Here is a 22,733-nt window from a genome sequence, read left to right as displayed (position 1 = left end):
GGCAGCCTGGTCTGGTGGCTGGCAACCCTGCACATAGCAGGGGGTTGAAACTGGATGATCATTGTGGTCCTTTTCAACCCAGGCAAGTCTATGAAATATCTCAGCATCAACCTTATGAAATATCTATGAAGCACTGCTCTTCAGAAAAAAAATACAGTTAGTTAAAACAGATGTCCAGATAGACAATGTTATAAAGGTAAAGTCTGAAAACTACATCTATGCTGATGGATAGATAATATCAAAATTGCGTTAAGTTTTTAACCTTGATATAGACACGATAATCTCAATAAAGAGCTGCATCCCATAAGTTTTGGCTGCAGAATAACATTCAATTCACTTGTGAGAGTTAAGAAGTGCACTGCCTCCTCTTCACTTAATACACAAATAACACCTTAAGTGTAAGGGAATAAGTAAGACTAGAAATAAACACAGGAAGGTTGTAGAAAGAGACCAGTCATTGAATATAAGAATAAATAACTTCGGGGTTTGTTTGTTGTTTCTTTTCTTCAGCTGCCTGGTTTTATGGCATTGCTTTATTGACATGAATTTTGGATCAGATAATCAAAATATAAATCCCAGATCATAAGCAGTAACTACTCTAGAGAATTCTTAAAAGGAAAGTGACATATCAAACCTCATGTCCGAATAATAACCAAATACTGGAGTCCATTTGATAGCTACTATGGGCTCACGAAAGTGTGCAGCAGCACAAATGAATAGGTCTGTATTGGTGACATCCGTCCTGGTGTAAAGAAGCCAAAGAACATTTATAGGAATCACAGAATGACCCGGGTTGGAAGGGACCTCAAGGATCATGTAGTTCCAACCCCCCTGCCTGGCAGGGCCACCAAACATACACATTTCCTAGATCAGGTTGCCCAGGGCCCCGTCCAACCTGGTCTTGAACACCTCCAAGGACGGGGCATCCACAACCTCCCTGGGCAGCCTGTTCCAGGGCCTAACCACTCTCCTAGTGAAGAACTTCCCCCTAACATCCAACCTAAATCTTCCCTCTTTTAACTTAAAACCATTTCCCCATGTCCTGCTATTGTCAGCCCTTTCGAAGAGTTTACTCCCCTCATGGGTGTAGGTTCTCCTCAGGTATTGAAAGGCTGCAATGAGGTCACCCCACAACCTTCTCTTCTCCAGGCTGAACAAACCCAACTCCCTCAGCCTGTTGCAATAGGAGTCGCAAGCTTCTCTCCCATCTCAACACAACCAAGAGCAAGTGCCTAACCCTGAAAAGGATGAAACAGGGACCCAGGAGGAAAAGTTCAAGGGATCTATCTTCAAACAAGCAGCCAAAGCCTACAGAGGTTGAAGTGATACAGGCAGCCCTGGATACACATTTAAGTATCAACTTTGAGGCTTTTTCTTCCTCTTTTATAAACTAACATGCTTATAGCATTCCCAGTGGTTCTGAGGAATATAATTGCATACTATTACTTAAGAACTATGTGATTATTGCACCGCGGTCTTCTGCTTAACCCACCCTGTAATAAAAGTGATAAGAATAGCAGTTATTGTTTTTGAAATGTTTTTTTGCAATTCATCCACATTGATGCGGTTTCAAACATCTGACTAGACTCAAGATCCTCTACAGAGAGGATGTACTTTCTTCTAACCATACTGCACACCATGCAAGCAAGATACTTCCATATGGTTCAGCAGAGCAGGTCATGCTCAGCTCTCTAGTGGTGACGCACTGGAACAGGTTGCCCAAGGAGGCTGTGGATGCCCCATCCCTGCAGGCATTCAAGGCCAGGCTGGATGTGGCTCTGGGCAGCCTGGTCTGGTGGTTGGTGACCCTGCACATAGCAGGGGGGTTGAAACTGGATGATCATTGTGGTCCTTTTCAATCCAAGCCATTCTATGACTTCATGATTAGAAAGCCGTACACACGCTCACAGAATTGTGTGCCTATGCAAGATGTATTCAATGCAAAGTTACAGAAGAAACTGCAGTAACAGAAACTGACAAGTGAGAAGCCTCCGCAGTTGCTGCAGAATGTAACTACAGTAGAAGTCAAATGATTCGCTCCCAGCTTTTAAGGCAGCGTACATTCCTTTTGCAAACTTATCAACTGCTACAAAAACTCTGACCCCAAACTTCAAGAAAACAAAAACAACACGAACAGAGAATCTCAAGTTTAAGGCTTCAATCTTCCTTAAAGCACTAAAAACATTTGCAGAAGACAAGCCTGATAACATTTTATTAAAGTCTGGAGACCATCATTGTCTCAAACTATGAACCCTCTGAGTACCTAATGCTAAGACACTGTCAAGATGCAGACAGGGTTTCATTCTTCTGAAAATCCCCTTCTCCTCAGAGAACTCAATCCCCTGCGCTTGTCTTCGAAGTCACAGATTGGCTTCGTTTCTCTGTGAGATTAATCCTCTTTAGCAAACAAAACGACTACTCCCACCCCGAACATGAGCTCAAAGACATCGGTACATCAAATCCAAAAGTAAAAGTCACTCGTTGCAAGGACACATTGCAAGTGGTCCAAGAAAGCGCTGTTTTTGTATCGTGCACGTTTACGGAGAGGAAGTGAGAGAGAAAATTCCCATCAAGAGTTTGTCCTGAGAGTTACAGAAAGCTGGATTGAAGCCAAGCGTCTCTTCTGTTTATATATTCTACTTATGTAATGTAACAAGTGGAAAGGAACACAGCTTTTCTTCGGGAAACGTATCAACACAGGACTGAACCCACAAGGCAAACAATTCTCACTAATAAGTTACAACACGCTGTTACAAACAACATAAAGTAACCATAGATTAGCACACGGTTTTCCTAATGGGAACGAGGAATAAAGGGCAGTTGTTACAGAACAAGTTTCACTGATGGATGAAATGAAGATTCCTACATATATATCTATTGATATATATAGATATATGATCTATTGATAGGAGAGCTCACACTAACTGTGAAATCCATTCAGCAACAAGTGACAGAGCTAAAAAAACAACTAAATCTTTCTTCACTAGGAGAGTGGTTCAGCCCTGGAACAGGCTGCCCAGGGAGGTTGTGGATGCCCCGTCCTTGGAGGTGTTCAAGACCAGGTTGGACGGGGCCCTGGGCAACCTGATCTAGTACATGTGTATGTTTGGTGGCCCTGCCAGGCAGGGGGGTTGGAACTACATGATCCTTGAGGTCCCTTCCAACCCGGCTCATTCTGTGATTCTGTGAAGTACTAGAGACGCTGCTCTGCTCCCTACAGCTGGGATAGACACCAGCAGCTATGTTTCTACAGAAACACATAAATATCCTCATGTGCAGGATTAAGTGGGAGCTGAGGCTCATGTTATCACATGCTTGCATGCAGGTATAGCACCTGCTGTGCTGTGGGACAGAAACAAGTGATCACTTGCCTGCTCCTTTACTGTTACAACACAACTATCTTCAGCAGGCAAACGGGGACACAAAAGGGCATGTGGAGGTGGTACAATAAATATCTTCAGAGCATACCAACATTCTTCTAGTGTGGGTTTCTACTGCTCTGCCAAGCGACACTATGCAAAGAACAAATCAGGTTCCAGCCTCTTACACAAACAGGGGCAGAAAACCAGATTACAGTCCACTGTTGGGAGCTGCTCCTTGAGATGTGAAACAAGTGGGCATTTTCCATGCTGGAAGGAGGCACAAGGACAAGGTGAACACAGACTGCAAATGCTTCCCCTCTCTACACCTTTCTACAAGGCTTTTAGGCCTGTCTCCTCTGTGAATGTATGTAATGATGGTGTCCCCTACTGTAAAGTGAGTACAGCGCATGTAAAGATGATCATTTTTGCCTTGGAAGACAGCATTACATACAGAGGTGGAAATATTGCTGTCTGACTTTGTACGATTCTACTTACACGGTCTGACAGCAATAGGACAAGGAGGGATGGCTTTAAACAAAAAGGGGAAATTTAGGTTAGATGTTAGGTGGAAATTCTGTGCTCAGAGAGCTGAGGCACTGGAACAGGTTGCCTGGCAAAGCTGAGGGTTCCCCATCCCTTGAGGTGTTCAGGGCCAGGTTGGCTGGGGCCCTAGGCAGCCTTACCTCATGGATGGCAACCCTGCCATCTTTAGGGTCTTTTCCAACCCAAACCATTCTAATAACTTTAAGGATACAACAGCAGATGTCAACCCTACTGTCTGACAGTGAGAACGACAGCAAGCTCCCTGTGGAGCAAAAGTGCTCCTCCACGTGTAGCGAGACATATTAAGAAGCATTCGTGTGCATCTTCACACACAGACCTTCGCCCCTCCATGACAGGCGGGTGCACCCACACTGTAAGAAAGTATCCAACCCAACATGAACGTGTGTTCCTCACACAACCACATCCAAAGGTGGGCTCCAAGGAAATACAGAGCCGTGCAGTCCTCAAGGTTAGTGCAGAAACCAGGCGTAAGCCTGAAACCCCCCCCCACTCTCACAGCTCTGCCTCACTCGATGCAAAAGCAGCCTACAAGTACATGAGTGTGCGTGTGGGGAGGTGGGGGGTGGCTGCAGCCATCTGGGAGCCAACACCTACCTCAAGCACCGAGCTGAGCAGGGGGCGAAGATAAGAGATAAGCGATAACGTCCACGCAAAGCTGCTTGCCCCAGAGGTTGAGTTGGGAATGGAAGCAATGTAACCTGAGGGGGCGAGAGCGAGGAGAGCGGGACCCCTCGGAGATTTAATGGTCACCCTTCGCCTCCTGAAGGTGGGACCCCGGCCGCCCCCATCCCGTCCCGTCCCCTGTTCCTCACCTGCCCGCACCGTGTCGGAGAGGTCGTGTGTGAGGGCGGAGGCGCTGCGCGGGAACTCCTTCAGCTTCCTGCCGCTCAGGTTGAGCCCCCCGGAGTGAGCCGCCTCCTCCAGCGCCCGCTCCAGACCGCGGTTCAGAGGCTGCAGACCCAACGCACCGCCGCCTCCACAGCCGCCGCCGCCGCCCACCCCGCCCGCTGCCACCGCCAAGGCAGCTGCGGGGAAGGGCTGCGGCTCGCTTCCCAGCGTCGCCATCTTTCCCCTCACCGAGGGGAACGCCAGGGGCCGCCGGAGCCGCCTCGCTCTCCCTCCTTCCTCCTCCTCCTCCTCCTCCTCCTCCTCCCGCTCGCTCGCTGTGGTGCTAAGGAGGGGCGGAGAGGGGGGAGCGGCGGAGAGTGCAGAAGGCGGAGGCGAACGGGGCGGGTAAAGCTCCAACTCTACGCATGCTCCGCCTCGCCCCCTCCGCTTTCCCTTTCCCCGACGGAGAGGAGCAGGGCGGGCCGCTGTGGTGCCACCTGCCGGCGGGGAACGCGCCGTGTTGAGGCGGGGAGCCTCATTTGGAAATTAAAGGCTGTGGAGGTTCCTACTGCTGTTCTCCCTGCGGAGAACCTGCCCTCAAGAAGGACTTTCTGAGGCTCGCTCCAGCCTTGTGCTTGTGTACGGCGCCTGGGGTTTGGTCTGCCCCAGAGACTCACTCTGAGGGGAGAGTCAGTGTGACAGACCAAGTGCTGAACATTTCAGCTCAGCTTTCAGTGCAGTGACTTTTCTAAGGGTTTTTTTTTCAGCCTGGAGGCCAAGAGTGGGAGAGCGGTGAGTCGTGGTGCTCTCACAGCGCTTGGAGATCTCAGTGCTATGAGGGAGCCTGTACACCATCACGCATGGCCTGTGCTTAAGGAAAGAGCTGTAAGGATAGATGGGTAAGAGGGGGATTATTTTACTCCAAATACTTTTACACTGCACATATAGTAGAAGCCCCTGGCTAAATCCAAGTCACACAGAATCACAGAATGACCCGGGTTGGAAGGGACCTCAAGGATCATGTAGTTCCAACCCCCCTGCCTGGCAGGGCCACCAAACATACACATTTACTAGATCAGGTTGCCCAGGGCCCCGTCCAACCTGGTCTTGAACACCTCCAAGGACGGGGCATCCACAACCTCCCTGGGCAGCCTGTTCCAGGGCCTAACCACTCTCCTAGTGAAGAACTTCCCCCTAGGGGGGAGGTCCAAACTGCCCTCATTGCAGAGATTTTGGGTTCTGGCATAACAAATTCAACCTCCTACCAGTTCAAGAAAATTATGGGTGCACCAGAGAACTATTCTTAACATTGTCACTTATAACAGCCTCTAGCTGAAGAAAAGATCTACCCCGAGGAGCCCAACTGTCACCTTATCCACAGTTGTGTCCAGATATCATATAGCTTTTGACAAAGCTTGGTGGGGTCTTATTAAGACGATATTTCCTACAAGTTTCCATTAGTCATAGCTTACTTTGGCTTTGTTCCAGCTTTGCGTTGCTACTGGAAGAAACAGGGAAACAGATGAATAGCTGCCTCTTCTCAGTGATTTGAAGAAGAGCGTTGAAGATCTGTAGACTGAGCTGAACAAGCTGTCTTATTGGAACTGGATGGTCTTTGAGGTCCCTTCCACACGAGCCATTCTATGATTCTATAATTGTCAATGTAATGGAGGAAAATAATATAGCACTGAAACTTCTGTGTCTGTTTCTGAGTGCTGTGCCAGATCTCAGTCCATTCCTGTATAATAAAAAATGATAAAAAGCATCAGAAATAGGAAAATAGATCAGTCACGGCAGACTGATTTCCTGCCCCCATACAGATGTGTATGTACAAGGTCACACTCTGTGTATTGCCTTGGGTTGGATTCCAACATGGGCACAATCTGACACAGCAACAATAGAATATCCCAGGCAGACAGTTTGCCTGGTGCAGAGGAGGCAGCAGCACACAAACATGAGGCCAAGTAGAGAATGGGCATCACTCAAAAGACGAGGCCACCTCAGTTTGGTGAGACACAGAAGAAGTCATAGCTAAAGAAAAAACAATTTAAACATCCTTATACATCCTGTCCATAGCAGGACACAAGGAAATGGTTTAAGTTGAAAGAGGGAAGATTTAGGTTGGATGTTAGGGGCAAGTTCTTCACTAGGAGAGTGGTTAGGTCCTGGAACAGGCTGCCCAGGGAGGTTGTGGATGCCCCGTCCTTGGAGGTGTTCATGACCAGGTTGGACGGGGCCCTGGGCAACCTGATCTAGTAAAGGTGTATGTTTGGTGGCCCTGCCAGGCAGGGGGGTTGGAACTACATGATCCTTGAGGTTCCTTCCAACCTGGGTCATTCTGTGATTCTGTGATCCTTGATAGTTTGACTGTAATGGCACTGGGACTAAGATAATGATCATCTGAATCCCAAAAGAAAAAGCATGCAGGCTGACACATCAGGTGGCACAGATAAAAAGCACAAACTCCTGATCCTGCTTGCAGTATGCCTAAGGCAATTGCTTCACAGCAGACACACCAGCAAAATGAATAGCAAACCCAGAGTGCACCAGGCATTGCAGCTTCCTCGCAACAAAGCTGCTAAAGAGAATTGGAAGGGCAGGGAAACTGTGCCAGGAGACAGCTCAGACAAATCCATCTCTACAGCACATGCCTCACAGAATGCTCAGAGTAAAAAGAGGGGGAGAGGGAAGGAAAGAGTGCAATGAATTGATAGACACAGCAGATAAGGGCAATGGTATTGATGCTGCTATACAGACATGGGTACGATGGAAGAAGGGTGGGAGAAATCACAGAATCACCAACAGCTCTGCTCTCAGCTGTGAGGTCATGGAAACAGACCTGAGGGTAAAATAAAACCAAGATGAAACTGTTTTAGTATCCCTGAAACATCTGATTTGAATAAACATTTTAAAGGCAACACAATGACATGCCCACACCTGAAGTATTAATTTAGTTCAAAGACTGTTGGCAGTTGGAAACTAGCAGAGTTTCTTCCAGGTTTCCCAGGTGACTTTGAAACATGCAGTGTGATAGAGAGGTAATGTGTCCACAGTTACCTCGAATCCACTGCTGAAACATAACTTCAGCAGAGATTCAGTTCAGATATACAGGACTGTAACCTGGGTAGGAGGCTTCCTCTCCAAACAGGACGAGCCAGCACACTGTTGCACCACAGTCAATGGAATAAAGGCTGGGAAAGGAACATCTTGTAGGATTTGAAACAGTGTCTGGTAGGAGAGGAAGCCATCCAAGTAAGAAAGAACCTGTCTTCTAATAAAAATAGAGGAGATAATTAGTTATTGTCACTTGACAATGAGACAGCATTCACAGGAAGGCTCTGTTGGCAGTTTCACAATGCCTTCAGCGTATGCTGTTGAAACACACAGTTTATATATCTGTCGCAAGAAAACTATGCGAACCTGATTTCCTACCCAGAACAGATTGTTAGCACAGAGACATGGGATTAAAACAGAAATACAGTCCTCAGTCTTTTGCAAACCCTAGAAAATGTAAGGAGACAGAAGATGCCAACTGAACTCCAGTTTCGAGGTAGAATCTAGGAAGTGTCAGGGGCACATAAGGCAGTGATTTTGTAAGATGCTGCTTTTGTTCACAGTCAAGGAAGGTGCTGGGTGAGGGAGAGGATACCCAGTATACTCTATTTCAAGAACTACAGGCTGCATGAACATGCCTGTCTAAGAGTAGCCTCCAAATACTTCCTAATGCATATATGATGATAAAGGAGACTTTATCCTTGAGTGCTTCAAAGTAACTCCAATCCACATTTGCCCAGCGTCTGCTCTCCTGTAGGTGTTATGGGACAGCTCTTAGAAAACAGCAGCAAGGAATCAAGATCAAGTTTTCCAACTTTAACTGCAGTTTATGTCCTCAGCCCTTCTATAAAAATCAAGGCATCAAGAAATTCATACTGAACATCCCAGTGGCAATAATTTTGACCTAACTAAAAAGAAACACAACATCTTGCTGTAGTTTAACCTGGCAGGTATTTCAGCACCATTCAGTTGTTCACTCACTCCCCATGTCCCGGGGGGGTAGGGAAGAGAGTTGGGTAGAAGTAGAATCTGTGGGCTAAGATGCAACTGTTCACTAAGACAGAGAAAAGGAAAAGGGTAACAGTTGTGACAGTATATGACTACATATATATATGAATGTCTACAACAAGTAGCTACAACACAAGCTCACCACCTCCTGATCAATACCCAGCTCTCCCCCAGGCAGTGGGGGAGAGACAGACGAACTCCCATCCTCTTCAAAACTCCTTCTGCTTGATGTCATATTGTATGGGATATCCCTTTGGCCAGTTTAAGTCAGCTGTCCTAATTCTGTTCCTTCCCAGCTCCCTTCTCTGAGAATGGCCCTAACTCCATACAACACTTATTAGCAGCAACTATAAACACCCACGTGTTATCATCTGTTTTTCTCCTAGAACCAAAAACATCATAAAAGACACTGAAGAAAAACTACATCCCATCTGAAACTAAGGCACACCTACTTGTTTGAGAGAAAAACAGACTCGGCTTGTTTCAGTGAAAACCACTAACACATCTAAAATGACTATAATAACCCTATACCTATTAAGCATGTAAGCAACCTTTAAAGGCATTTAATTCCATTTAGCTAGAGAATACAACACATTATTTAGAGAAACCTGCTTTTCTTCAAGCACATAAAAAACCCTCCATCCTGAGAATAGTCACTTAGTTTGGGGCATTATCAGTGGAAGTAAGACCAGAAACCTAATATACCCTTTGCTGACATAGAATCATAGAATCATCAAGATTGGAAGAGACCTCAAAGATCATCCAGTCCAACCATCCACCTAACACCAATATTTCCTCACTAAACCGTGTCCCTTAATACAACATCTAAGCGTTCCTTAAACACCTCAACATGGTGCCTGTCTGCCAGAGCAGGCCAAGATCTCAGTAGACTTTCAACTATAGAAAGGATGTTGTCCAATTACTGAGCTTCCCTGTGCCTGCTGTTCATACTGTCCCACCAGCACGGCTTCTCCTCATGATGGTGTTGCACATCCCACCAGCAAACCTGGGTGCTGCCCCCATGAATCCCCAACAGCTACTCAGCAACGTGCTTCCCACTGCCCATGTCCCAGCTTGTGCACTGGAGCCCTGGAGACTGCCAACCCCGGCTGGAGTGCAGAGGATAACCTGAGGGTGTCTGAGAAGAGGAGGTGAGACCTCATTATACAAAGACCTCATTTCACTACGCAGTGCAAAAAGGCAGCTGCTGGCCAGAATATCTCAAACTGTAAGTACTGAATCATTTTTAATCCACATCGGCTTACATGTCTGGTGACTGAGTGCATACAGGGAAGAGGTATAATATCAAGGAGTGCAATGGAAATATTAGGTTCCTCTTGGGAGAAAATATCATGTAGATCATTTACTGACTGCAAAATACAGCTCAAAATGTGTTTACATGGACTAAATCCAGGCTCTTGCTGGGCAGGCAGCACTCCTTCTTTTAACTTCTCCCCTTCCTCCAGATAAACACTGTGGGACTGGGCAATGCACACCCAACAGGAGAATTTTCCTTCCTGGCAGATGGAGTTACAGCTTGATTTTTGGCATGGTGAAATCAAAGTGATCCAGCTAGCTGCAGAGTTTCATAACCTGCATGTGATGGAGGCCAGGATGGCCTCCAGGGTGGACATCAGTCGCCTGTAATGAGTGCTCTGCCGTCTCCTCCTCTTTGCGCCTTCAGGTGTTTCCTTCAAATCAATGTCTTACACTCTATATTTAACAATAGGAGCTGAAAGCTGAAATGGAATGGCTTAGTGAAGCGTACGAGGAGAGAAGGGGAAGGAAAAGCAATTTTCTACCCAACCCCCAATGTGTGATCTGTACATCTCTGTTAATATGTAAAACACAGAGCAGCCTGTGTTGCCTACATTAGATGTAGCAATTAGAATGGAGATGCTTTTACCATGTGTTGCTTGTAGCCCTTTTGCTAAAAATCACCCAAGTAGTAACGAGCACTGATAGTCCTCAGTGGTTCTAACAGATGAGAGAGAAGCAGAATAAATCCCTGAGATAAAGCTTTCAGGGATCTTGCTATTCTTCCCTGAGTTAATCTGGGCATATTAATGGGAAGGGTACATTGCTCATGTTTCACAGAAGCCTGTAGAGCTGTTCAGAAAGGAAGACAACAGCTAGAAAACAAACTGAAAATGAGAAGTAATGAGAAGTAGAATGTGCTGGTCCTGGAATGCATTCAGGGTCTTGCATGACATATAGAAGGGAACAGAGATTATCTTTACTTTGAAAAAATGGAAATAGAATTAGAGATTGTAATCAGTGTTTTACTGACCTTTTTCCCCCCCAAAACATCCTGAGTTCTCATTGCTTGCAAAGAAGCAACTGATTGTTCCAACACATTACACTGGGAAATTGGTCGAGTGATTGCAACTGTAATGCAAATACCTTCTGCTCTAAAGGCATTCCCTTCTATTTAATTAAAGCTAATATTAATGTGGTATGGTTTAATAAACCATTACAGAAGTTTTCTTTTGAAGTCATAAACCACCTTTCTTTGTTTCTATACAATACAGAGAAATGGCAAGCTACTTGCTTTTCCTCTATGGCACCTTAACAGTCCTTCAGACCAGCATATCCTGAAAGCTGTTTGCTTTCAAAGCCTTCTGCTTTTAATCTCCAACAACTCTGCATCTCTCTGTCCCTGTTAGCAATGGGACATGGGAGCTTCTGATCCAGTCCCTGGATGTGCTTGGCTTGTATTGGGCAAACTTTACACCCCCACAGGACATTTTTGGGATGCACATGAATGACTACACCAAGAGCACGCCTGCTTTCAGGCACTTCAGTTTGGTAAAACTGGGATTCAGAAAGGATGAAAAACAGATAGAAAACCTAAAAGATCTCTTTCCTGATCTTGTATTTATTTATTTACATATGCCAGGAACTTATCGACGGCAAACTGCTTATTTTACCCACAGCACCTCCAAATGACCCAGTGCCTCTCACATGCGCTGACTTCAGTCAGGCCACAGCTATCTAACCAAATAAATGAGTAAGACTGGTTTCCAAACAAGCATGTGTTTAAAGTCTAATTATCAGATGTGCATCACGTTTGCAACTCCACAGCAATAAAACCTTTGCACACTGGCTGGTACTCATGCCTTCAACAGAACACCACCTAGTATTAAGTCTTAACAAATCTAAAGACATTGCAGCACTTTTATAAGCCATATATATAATCCTCCAGAGTGGAATCAGGCTTGATTTACAAGAATTCATTTCCATTAATCTGTACTGATGGGTGATAACTATATGCAGATATCAGCTCCTTTGGAGCCTCATGGCATTTTTCTGTCATTTTGCCTATAGCTTATGTGGGTCTAACAACTCTATCATTAGGTAATCACTGAATCTGACTTCTGACACGGCTTCGTTATCCTTCCAGTCTTCTGGAATTTATTTCCAATGTCAAGGTGTTTTCTTAATAACTTTAACTGTGAATGTGCTGTCATTTCTCTACTATTCTCCTGTGATGCAAATGCAAATCCTGCTCCATTCTACATAAAAATGCACATTGAAAAAATGTTTTTTCCTATACGGTATCACTGACATCGGTTTTACTTGCTGTTTCCAGTGATGAGACTGGAAAACACTGTCATTGCTCCTAATAACCGAATGCCTTCACGTTATCCTTAGCTGTCATTTACAACATATATATATTTTTGTCTGAAATCTTTACTGTCTGTTTTCAGCACTTCATAATTTCCTGCTTGCATGAATTTCTCTTTCCCTTTTTTTTGTTGATCTCTTTCCAACAGCTGATTTCCTTCTGCCACTGAATCAGGATTAATGTTTAGCCAAGCACTCCTTCCCTGAGCAAGGGGGAAATTGGATTATTTTTCCCATTTAAATAAAACTCTCTGAAATGCGCTCATAGATTTATTATCTTTTTTTTTTTTCTACCTGTGTTTTACATCCCATTCAATTTCCTTGTAATTTACCCCTGCTTCAGGAAATTAGTTTTCAGAATAACCAATATACGCACTATTGGTGGCCAGTGTTCAGCACTTGCCCTACTGAATATAATCAGGTCGTGATCACTGTCCCTGAGGCAACTGAAGCTTTCCAGCGTAGCCATTAATTTTTTTATTTTATTGTAATAAACAGAGACTGTAATATCATGCCTGAGCCAACAGCTAAATTAAAGCCACACAGATGACATTAACTCCAGAAGTTCCTACCTTTGGATTTCACAACACAAAACAGAGTTCTAAAATAAGGCTTGAGGGAGGCCTTCCCACCCAGCTTCACTTCTTCGTGGTCCTGGCTCTTTGTCCAGTATCAGCCTCCTACAGTTCCTCACATAACCCAAAACCATTTCCCTCATTTTCTCCTTCCTCTCTCTCAGTCCCAAATTGCTCACACATCCCCAAGAGCAGCCTTGAATCTTTCCTTTACTTAAACCAAACATCCTCACTGCCATGAAAAGAGGGACATGGAGAGGCAGAGAAAGACAAGATCCGAGGCCATGGTAGCATGGAGCTATCATAATACAATATCCAGAATGAATTGCGTCCATGCAGATAGGCTCCCAAAGGTATTCAGCTCACAGCTGCAGCAGAGATCTACAGAGCATATGCTAACTGCATTCTTTCCACTGAAAGGCCTATAACTTGGCCATATTTGGGTTCATTTTTCTGGAGATACGAATTAAATGAAAGTTGTCCACTGTTCAGTTTCACATTTCTTCTTTAAATCTCAGGGGCCAACTAGAGTTCCCAAATGAAAGACAGAAATTAACACCATCAAAACAATACATTTTTTTCTACCCACATTCTTGGAAGTGACTGAACTGTTTTATTTATGCACTTAAATTTCAGCTAAATGAGCAGAAGCCCAGCAGGGAAATTCTCATTTCCAATTGAAACAGTTTGGCAAAGTTATAAGCAACAGAGAACAGGAGCTCATGGCGAAAAACATTAGATGAACAACAGTAGACAGTGCCATTATTAACACAGATCTTTTTATTTTTAGATTTCATATAAAATCTTTATTAAATATGAAGAGAATTTGTTTTACTTCCAATTTCCACCGCATTTACATGGAACCTCTGAAAGCTCTGGGGAATCGATGGGAGCTAAAGCACCAATAAAAGAGCAAACCAATTTCTGAGATGAATGCAAGCTGAATACCTTAGTACCTTTTGGAGCTAGCTTTACTTGTAATATCAAAGAGGATGTTGTGAAATTAGACTTACTGGTTAGAATTATTTTAAGAAAATATAAAATACACCAGAAAGCTAAGGGAACTAAAACCTCAGCATCTTTTAGTTGGGCCTATGTAACAGTACCCACCATGGTAACAGAGAATCTATTTTAATGCTTAGAAGAAAATGAATAACAATGAGAGTACTGTAAGAATATGAATAAAAGAAGAGCAATCGGGGAATAAGCAATTAGAAGAAAAACACATATAAATGTGCAACTTAGGACAAAGCATTAAACACTAAGATTTACACCAGTTACATGGATAGACAGAAATTCAACAGTGAGGAAAAAGGTTGGGAAGCTCATGTTCTGTGTTTCAGTAATCAATAAATAATAGAACATCAGGTCAAACAGATGTGCACCAAAGACAGTTCTAAAGCAGTTGGGTCTTCCAGCCAATTGAGACTTATATCATACAATGTTCTTGGTTCTTTTGTCCATTTCTATGGTAACGTTTTTTTACTCCTTTTAAACTTTCTCTTCCCTTAGAAGCTCAGTTACCTTTCCAGAAAAGCACAGGCAATTCTAGCAGCTTCTTTCAGCAATCTGAAAGTGAGCTGTTGATCAAACTCTGTTGTACTTTATCTTTCTGAAAATGCATGGATAAATGTATGGAAAAGAAATCCACCAGTGGTTAGGAAATATATATATATATTATGCTTTTGTGCATATAACGCATCACACTTCTCTCTCAGGATGCTTCTGAGGGGGAGATTGCTAGAAGGTAAAAAGTATCCTTTATGTTTGCCCTGTCCTTACTTTCTTTCCTAGGCGTCTGCTGGTAAACATTGGTGGAGACACGGCAGTGACCAGATGGACATGGGGTATAACCCATTAAGGACAGTCTTCTATTTTGATCAGAAATGGGAAACAAGAACCTCTTGCTCAGCAGCAGCCTTCTCAGAAACAAGGAGCAATCAACTTGCCTTGTCCTTGTATGTCTGAAGAATATTGGTCTCATAAGCAAGGACTTGCAAAGATTTCAGGAATATTTGCAAGGGTGCACAGTAATATTTACACTAAGTTTCACATAGGACTGTAGGTTGATTCTGCTGTCTGCTTATTCTTGTTGTGGTTTCCCATAGAAAAGTATCAGTCAATGTTCTCTGTTTCCTTCCATGTTCTGAACTATCAGTGAGTACTGATCTGCACTGGCTAGTCAAAAGTATCACACTCTGTACATGCTACCATACCTCCCTTGTAAAATTACTTCCTAAATTAAATCAAACACTGTTTTAGCACTGAAGTATCTTCCCAGGCAGCCACAGTCTGAAGAATACTCCTCAGGTTCCTCTTGTCCTGATTTTTTTTTACTATATTTATATACCTTAGGTAGGTAAATACACCTACCTATGAGCTACTTTGCCTTCACCTCACAACATAACATTTGAGTTCTTGACACCAGTCCAGTGAAGCTGTAATATCTCATTTTACAGACTGGAATCTGAAAGAGCAAGACCAAGATACTGCAATCAAAGGTTTTAAGCAGGGATTAGTCAGGGATTGTGCACCTGGGATGTGACAACCCTGAATTCATGTATAGGCTGGAAGAAGCTGGAGAATAGCCCCATAGAAAGGGAATTGGGGGTTCTGGCTGATGGTGAAGGGTCTGAAGAGCAAGATGTTTGAGGAGTGGCTGAGGCCCCCTGGTTTGCTCAGCCTAGAGCAAAGGAGGCCTCATGGCAGCCTGCAGGGACCTCACAGGTCAAGGTAATTTAGTTTTGGCTGACTGCTACTGTCACCGGGTGAATGCAGGCATCTACACTATTCTTAGCACTTCAGCACTTCTATTCAAGGTCACTCCAGTGCATTTGCATTGCACACATGGCTCTGAATGTAGTGGAGGCATACGCTTCAGAAGTGGGTCATGGCAAGATGATGAGAGCACAGAGGTTGGAGAGCAATACATTTAGCACAGCAGAACTACATGGCACAGTTTATAGGACATAAGCAGGCAGACATCTACAGATAGCATTTTTGCTCTGAGTCACTAGGGCCAAAACACACGGAAACAATGTTTAACATTTGCATTCCCATAATATTTAATTCCACCGTCTGGGCCTTTTATCAGTAATGTAGATTATGAATACAGATAGATTCAGAACAATAGAAGTGTGAGACTGAATACTGATAATCTCTTGTTAATTTTTAACAGAAACAGCAACGTAGCATTTCATTCCAATGAAAATGACTCAGAACCCATTTGTTTCCAGTGAGGCAGCTTAAAAGATCTAATAGAAATAGATGTTCCAATGCTCAGCATCTTGCAAAAGCTGGATTATGCACACGCTTGGTTATAGCTGAATGCAGTAGAATTCCCAGACAATGGCAGTATAAAAGCACTCATCGCCCATCACCCTTTGAGTTTTTGGATCTATATATTTTTAATGTGTTATTGCAAAGCAATGACATGTGACAGATAAAGCTATTCTCTAGACATAACTATTGATAAAAATTTTCCCTCGAGTCCAAGCTGTCAGGTGCTTGGAGAGGATACCCCAGTTTTTGTTTTCCTCCAGTGGTAGATACAAGCAAGTAAATGGAGAAAATAACATCATAGAAATATAGAATCATAAAATGGCCTGGGGTGAAAAGTCAAAGATGATACTTATGGCCTCAAGCTGCACCAGGGCAAGCTTAGGTTGGATATTAGGAAGAACTTCTTTACAGAAAGGGTAGTTAAGTACTGGAATAGGCTCCCCAGGGAGGTGGTTGAATCACCATCCCTGGTTGTGTTTAAGAGCCGTTTGGATGTGGTGCTCAGGGATATGATTTAGCAGAGGGTTGTTAGAGTTAGGGTACTATGGTTAGGCTGCGGTTGGACTTGATGATCTTCAAGGTCTTTTCCAACCTGGGTAATTCTATGATTCTATGATACTTCCAGCACCCCTGTCACTAGACCAGGCTGCCCAGACAACACTGCCCTGCTGCAACATCGATGTTGTTGGCTAGAGTCAACACTATTACTTCTGATTTAGAGACTTAGAACATTGCTTCCTTATTCCTTTCTGTTCAGAAGATTACAGTGGTTTGAGAATTATCACAAAGAAAAAATACAGTTCCGTTTTTATTTTTTTATATGGTGGTCTGTAAGGTGGGAGAACGCCAGGAAAAGGTCATTTCTATTATTGCTTGGCATGTTTTTCAAGGTCCAAGATAGCAATAAACTTTTGTGATGATATCCATATTGCAGACACACACAAAAAGATTAGTTTGAAACTTAAGCTAAAGGCATCCCAGAAGGAAGACTTTCAGTAGTCTGGGGACCTTCAAAACCATAAGCTTAGCAAATACACAAGGCACGTAAAAGTATTAAAACACCTACCTACTGGGATCAGATGCAAGTAGTGAGGAGCTTTAAAGAAGGAAATTATACATTGAAAGAGAACTTAAAGGCTTAGTCATGAAGTAGAAATTTTGGTAACGTTCCACTAGAATACAATGCATCTGTGGAAAATTTGCCACACACCACATGAATCAAGTTCTTCTGGAAAGGAATGGAGAGATTTCAAGTCCTTCTGCCTCCCTGCTTCTCGTAGATACATGCAGATTTCTAAACACTTATCTTTCTTACACAAGCACTTTATACCAACCTTGCTTGGCTCCAACATGTGGCAACAAATCAGTCTCTTATTACATTTTGAGTGCCCTAATGCTAAGGGCATGTAAGGAGAAGAGAGTGCTTTGCCCTCTGAACCTCTGGGGCTGAGGATGCTCAGGGCAGCTCCTAGGACAGGAGTTATGGTAACTGAGAAGCAAATGGACTGTCCTTGTGAGAAACAGTCCTGCCTTCCTTCAGTTACCTGTTACACCTGTTACAGAGCTCTGGCAATACAAAGGTTGGATGGAGTTTCACTGAAGTTTTTCCCCAAGTATTCCTCACCTACAGCTTCTCAAGGCTGATTTGACAGCCCACGAGGAGGAAGAACAGCAGTGTAGGTCATTCAGCACTCAGGTAGGCCTACAGAAGGGCTGTGGCCATGCAGTGCCACCTGTATTTAATGCAAGGCATGGTAAGCAACACTGAGACACAGAGGATTTCCAATTATGTAGTAGCCTTAAAAGACTGCAGTGCTGAAGGAGCCATCACAGTGGCAAAGTCACTTGAAGAGCAGCTCCTTTCAGTGTCATTGACAGCTCAACCAGTCCTATTTGTTCAGCCTGCCCTCAGAGTTATCTGTGCAGTCAGCCAGGCGAGAAAATGGTCTGCAGTCTAAAGCAATGTTGATTTGGTCTACGGGTATTTTCTTTGTGGGGTTTCTGTTCTTTGCATGTTTTTCTTTGTTTTAAAGTGTTTAAAGTCAGGCTCAATGTTTGGACTAGGAGGAAAAGAGAGTGAAATGGTTTAGGAGAGAACAGAGAGCTAACAAGTTGCCACTTGCTTAGCATGCCCTTATGCACCTTATGCAGGATATTGCAGCACTGAGGGGTGGAATACCTTGTAGCCCTCCTAACTAATTCATTTTATCATCAGAGTTTGGATCTTTTTTAATCTGAATTTTCATAACACACCAACCTTTCCAAGGACATACTTAAAACTGCCTTAACTTAGCGTTATATTTACAGGATAGAGAGAACAAGAGGAACAGTCTGTTTTGATTAACAACTGGTTTAATGTTTCTTGGACCAGAGGCATTTCTCTGTAGTAAACATTGCTGCATTTATAATTCATAAGCACAGGGAGTGCCAAGTCCCACAACGAGGACAAAGGTAAGATTGATTTTGTGCCTTGGCTGTACATTGCCATATGGCACCATGTTTTGTTTAGGTTGTTTTCTGATGCACTGATTATTTACTCTGAATTTTCTTGTTTTGCTACGTGCATTTGTACCATAAGGAAATCGTGTCTGTATTTCATTTTCACCCTTTGTATATGATTTTTACTCCCAACCATTGCCTCAGATGTACCTATTCCTGAGTGTTCTCTTTGGCTTGTTTTCCAAGCTATTTTCTGCCTTTACACTGAAGTAAGAATGACATTGCTCAGGAAAGTTTCAGCTCACTGAATTTTGGCTAAGTAGGTGCCTTGGCTGGACACTGCCCTGTAAACACACACTAGCAGCCAGCAGAAAGCAGAACCTCCCCTGCAGTAAAGATGAAGATTTAAGATTGAATATAAGGAAAAAGTCTTACAGTGTGAGTGGTGAGGCAATGGAACCGGTTTCCCAGAGAGGTGGTGGATGCCCCATCCCTGCAGACACACAAGGTCAGGCTGGATGGGGCTCTGAGCACCTGATCGAGCTGAAGGCATCCCTGTTTATTGTAGGGGAGTTGGACCGGGTGACCTTTAAAGGTTCCTTCTAACTCCAAGGATTTTATGATTCTACGATTTTATACCTAGACAAACCATGCAAGACTTTTCGAGCCTTCTTCACTGTTTCCAAGCTTTTCTGTGATTCTATAATTCTATAGGCTGGGAAGTCAAAGCTGGTTCTTTGTCATATGCTGGTATTACCAAAAAGAGGTTCGTTCTCACACTGTGTGCTTGGCATACATAAAAAAATAAGTTATTTTAGCTTATTTATCTGTCGTAATAATAGATACTCTGAACTGAGAAAGTTGAACCATTATTTGAACCAGAAAACAGCTTTTTTAACTCAGGCTGCATGTGCTCTTGTTTCAGTTTTTCTAAGTCTTCCTTTGAATCAAAATTGAAAGCATGATTAAAAAAAATTATATGTAGATATTGGTTTAAAGTTGTGGTTCAGTGATGAGTGATGTGGTATGACAGGTAAATTTGCCTCTTCCTTGCCCTTTGCCCTGCCTCTCTAACAGCCAACCACAAGTTAATTCAGCACTCTGATATGTACTAATCTGCTGATTAAATCATTACACGTCCATGTCGAAACATCATCAGTCACATCTGAACCTGGATCAGAAATAAACTGGAAAATACAAGGGTGCATACCTAAATTTTGCAGGCTGCTATGGGAACGTATTCTCATCTGCTTGGCAAACATAAGAAGTGAGATTTTGCCATGATATTCTTATGCCTCTATCAGATGTGAGGACTATCTAGATGTAGAATACTTAAAGGGCTCAGTTCTTCCCTTGCTTCTACCAAGTTAATTCTACAGATTTACATTTATATGTAAACTAAACTGGATTTTAGCAGAGCTGGTTACAACGGATCTTGTACCAGGTCAGCTTCTTTCTTGACAGCCTATACTGCTCACCAGGACTTCTGCACCCACAAAAGCTCCTGTGATGATACGTGCAAGTTTAGAGACCACCAACCTCACACTCCAGGCTTTAGAGTATGAATCACGGAATCACAGAATCATGGAATCATAGAATCATAGAATCATGGAATCATGGAATCATAGAATGGACTGGGATGAAAAAGTCTGTAATAATAATCCAGTTTCAACACCCCTGACATGGAGCAGGGTCACCAACCATCAGACCAGGCCGCCCAGAACCACATCCAGCCTGGCCATGAATGCCTGCAGGGATGGGGCATCCACAACCTCCTTGGGCAACCTGTTCCAGTAAAGAAGAATGAAGTTCCAGATCACAATGATAAATTTAATTACTGTCCAGCCTTTTCATTTAACCCCCTGTATCTTTGGCTGCTTTCCTTAGCTACTTGCTTATTTTATAAGAAAGTATTGCTGATTTTCACTCACCAAAGATCTCCTCTTTTTTTCCCTACCATTACCTACATATGGGTTAAGAAAGCTCAAGAGTTTGGGGCTTTATTTACACTTGATGAATGACAAAACATCAGAAACCTAATCATTTCTAATCTTAGCTCAGAACAAGTTAAAATTTGGTAGATGAATATCCCTAGACTTTGCAAGCTACTGTCGAAACTTATTTTCCTCTGTTTGGCAAACAGACATAAAGTGAAATCAGGGCTAGTGCTGGAGAATAGGAGCAGCACCCAAAGCTGGGCCCTCTCTCACTACATTATTATTTCTCTGCCAAGTGACAGACACAGAGGACACACAGACGCCTGGAGCTGGTCTTTGGCAGAATCTGTCACCCAGATACAGAGAAGCAGTGATGGAAACAAATGGTTGGTCCCCACTGCCCCTAGGGGGTTGTCTGCTATTTCAGAACTGAAAGGTTTATGTCCACCCACGAGCAACAGCAGCGTGTTTGGGCTGTTCTGAACACATGTTGGAGAGCACCCATCATCCTGGAGCACAGAAATCCCCAGAGCATTGCAAACAGTTCAGGCTGGAAACCTTCCTAAGTGCCATTGGGGCAGCCTTCCACACTGAACTCAACAGAAATGTCCCTTGCCTTAAGACCTCGTGAAGTGGTTCTATTGGCCCTTATTGTCCTGGACCCCCTTAATGGCACTTGCCCTCCACGTTCCATGCTTTGTGAGCACCATAGATGGATGGGCTGCCCGTGACATCATTCAGCAACACAATTCAGATGTAAAAAAAAGCTGCATTCATTTAAAAAATGCAATAGACTTTTCCTATTTGGGTCTGACATGCTTCTCCTGGAAAGAAACTGGGAGCGAAAGCACAAGCAAATAAACTGTCCATCCAACTATGGCAGAGGTGCAGCAGCAGCCAGAAGCCTATATCTGCACTGAGAGAAAGGCAGAATCTTATAGTGGATCTTTAGTGCATGAGCAGGGCCACATCTACCTCAATGGAAGGGAGCGTGTGAATGATTTGGGACAAATCCTTATTGTCTAATTTGAGATCAACACAGAGAGAGGTCTATACCTGAACTGGCACCTCTATAAGAGAAGAATAAGGCACTTCTAAGACACAGCTTGTCTTATTTTACATGCTGCCATCTGCCTCGTCCCAGTTTTCTTCCTCTCTCTAGTTTCCACTATTCCTTAAGCTCTGTCAAACAGGGTAACCAGAGCTTCAAGGCTTCCCCACTTATATATGGGGCCAATATTGATCATAGTAAGAGCACAAAAAACATCCTGCAGCATCATCCTCATACCTGCTGCCTTTTAGAAAGGGCTAAACAGTTTCTGAAAGCTTCCAGTGCCACCCATGAAGCCTCACCATTCATTGCCATTTTCGGGTTTTGCTCTTGTTGGGTTTTGTCCCTTCTGCAATTACCAGTGTTTTGTGAGATCATGTTGTGTTCTAAGCGCTTGCTGACAGCCTGTTTTTAATCCTTTTGAGGGCGTCTTTTGTCACTCCCTTTGTAGATTATTGCCTCTCCACCTTACATTTATATTACTTATCTTGAGCAATGTCTTGGATGAAATTGAAGGAAAAGTTGTTTCCTTTGCATCTCAACCCCACCACATCTACTGAAGGTCATTTGTAAGTGAGAAGTAGGAGATGAGAGGGGTTGGGTACCCTCTGAAGACCAAGTTACTGCCAGGCTGCTTGTAAAGTGGCCTGGAAATATGGTGTTGTGTAAGTGTATGCGTAGGAAGGGTTTGCCCTGGTGTGCCTGTGTTGGCTCACTCTTCCTAATGGTAACTAATATTAAGAGCCCAGTAGGGAACTGCCACAAACTCCAAATGGAGCTGGCTTGAACTCTACCTCCTGCTGACCACTAAATGATCTTCAGAGCTATTTCAGCATTTTATCTTCTCCTGCTCTGAGTCAATGGATCAGGCAGCAAAAGTGACTTTTGCAGCTGGAAATGGATGGGAAGAGCTGGGGTCTTCTCAGAGGCAATGACACTGCATGCCATGGATATCCCATGATAACAGGTGGGAGATGTGACCTTGGAGTCCCAGGTATGCAGGATG

The 22,733-nt window shown here is 43.7% G+C and overlaps 1 protein-coding gene across 12 annotated transcripts in view; it reads right to left on the bottom strand.

The window, feature by feature from the left end:
* Positions 1–5,187, bottom strand: part of LRCH1 (leucine rich repeats and calponin homology domain containing 1) — a 101,570-nt gene extending 96,383 nt beyond the window's left edge. For 4 of the 12 annotated variants that reach the window (XR_001552654.2, XR_001552655.2, XR_001552659.2 and 1 more), the window contains exon 1: positions 4,739–5,186. Coding sequence is in view for 3 of the 12 variants with exons in the window: in XM_015851781.2 (XP_015707267.1) it covers positions 4,739–4,991 (253 nt within the window). In the remaining 9 variants the exon portion in view is untranslated. Of the gene's footprint in view, positions 1–4,738 lie in introns of all 12 variants that reach the window. The other 8 variants (XR_001552658.2, XR_001552662.2, XM_015851781.2 and 5 more) reach the window with 6 other exon arrangements.
* Positions 5,188–22,733: the final 17,546 nt, after the last annotated feature.

The sequence above is a fragment of the Coturnix japonica genome, chromosome 1 (assembly GCF_001577835.2).
Source record: "Coturnix japonica isolate 7356 chromosome 1, Coturnix japonica 2.1, whole genome shotgun sequence".
NCBI lineage: Eukaryota > Metazoa > Chordata > Aves > Galliformes > Phasianidae > Coturnix > Coturnix japonica.
This window is presented reverse-complemented; position numbering and strand designations above follow the sequence as displayed.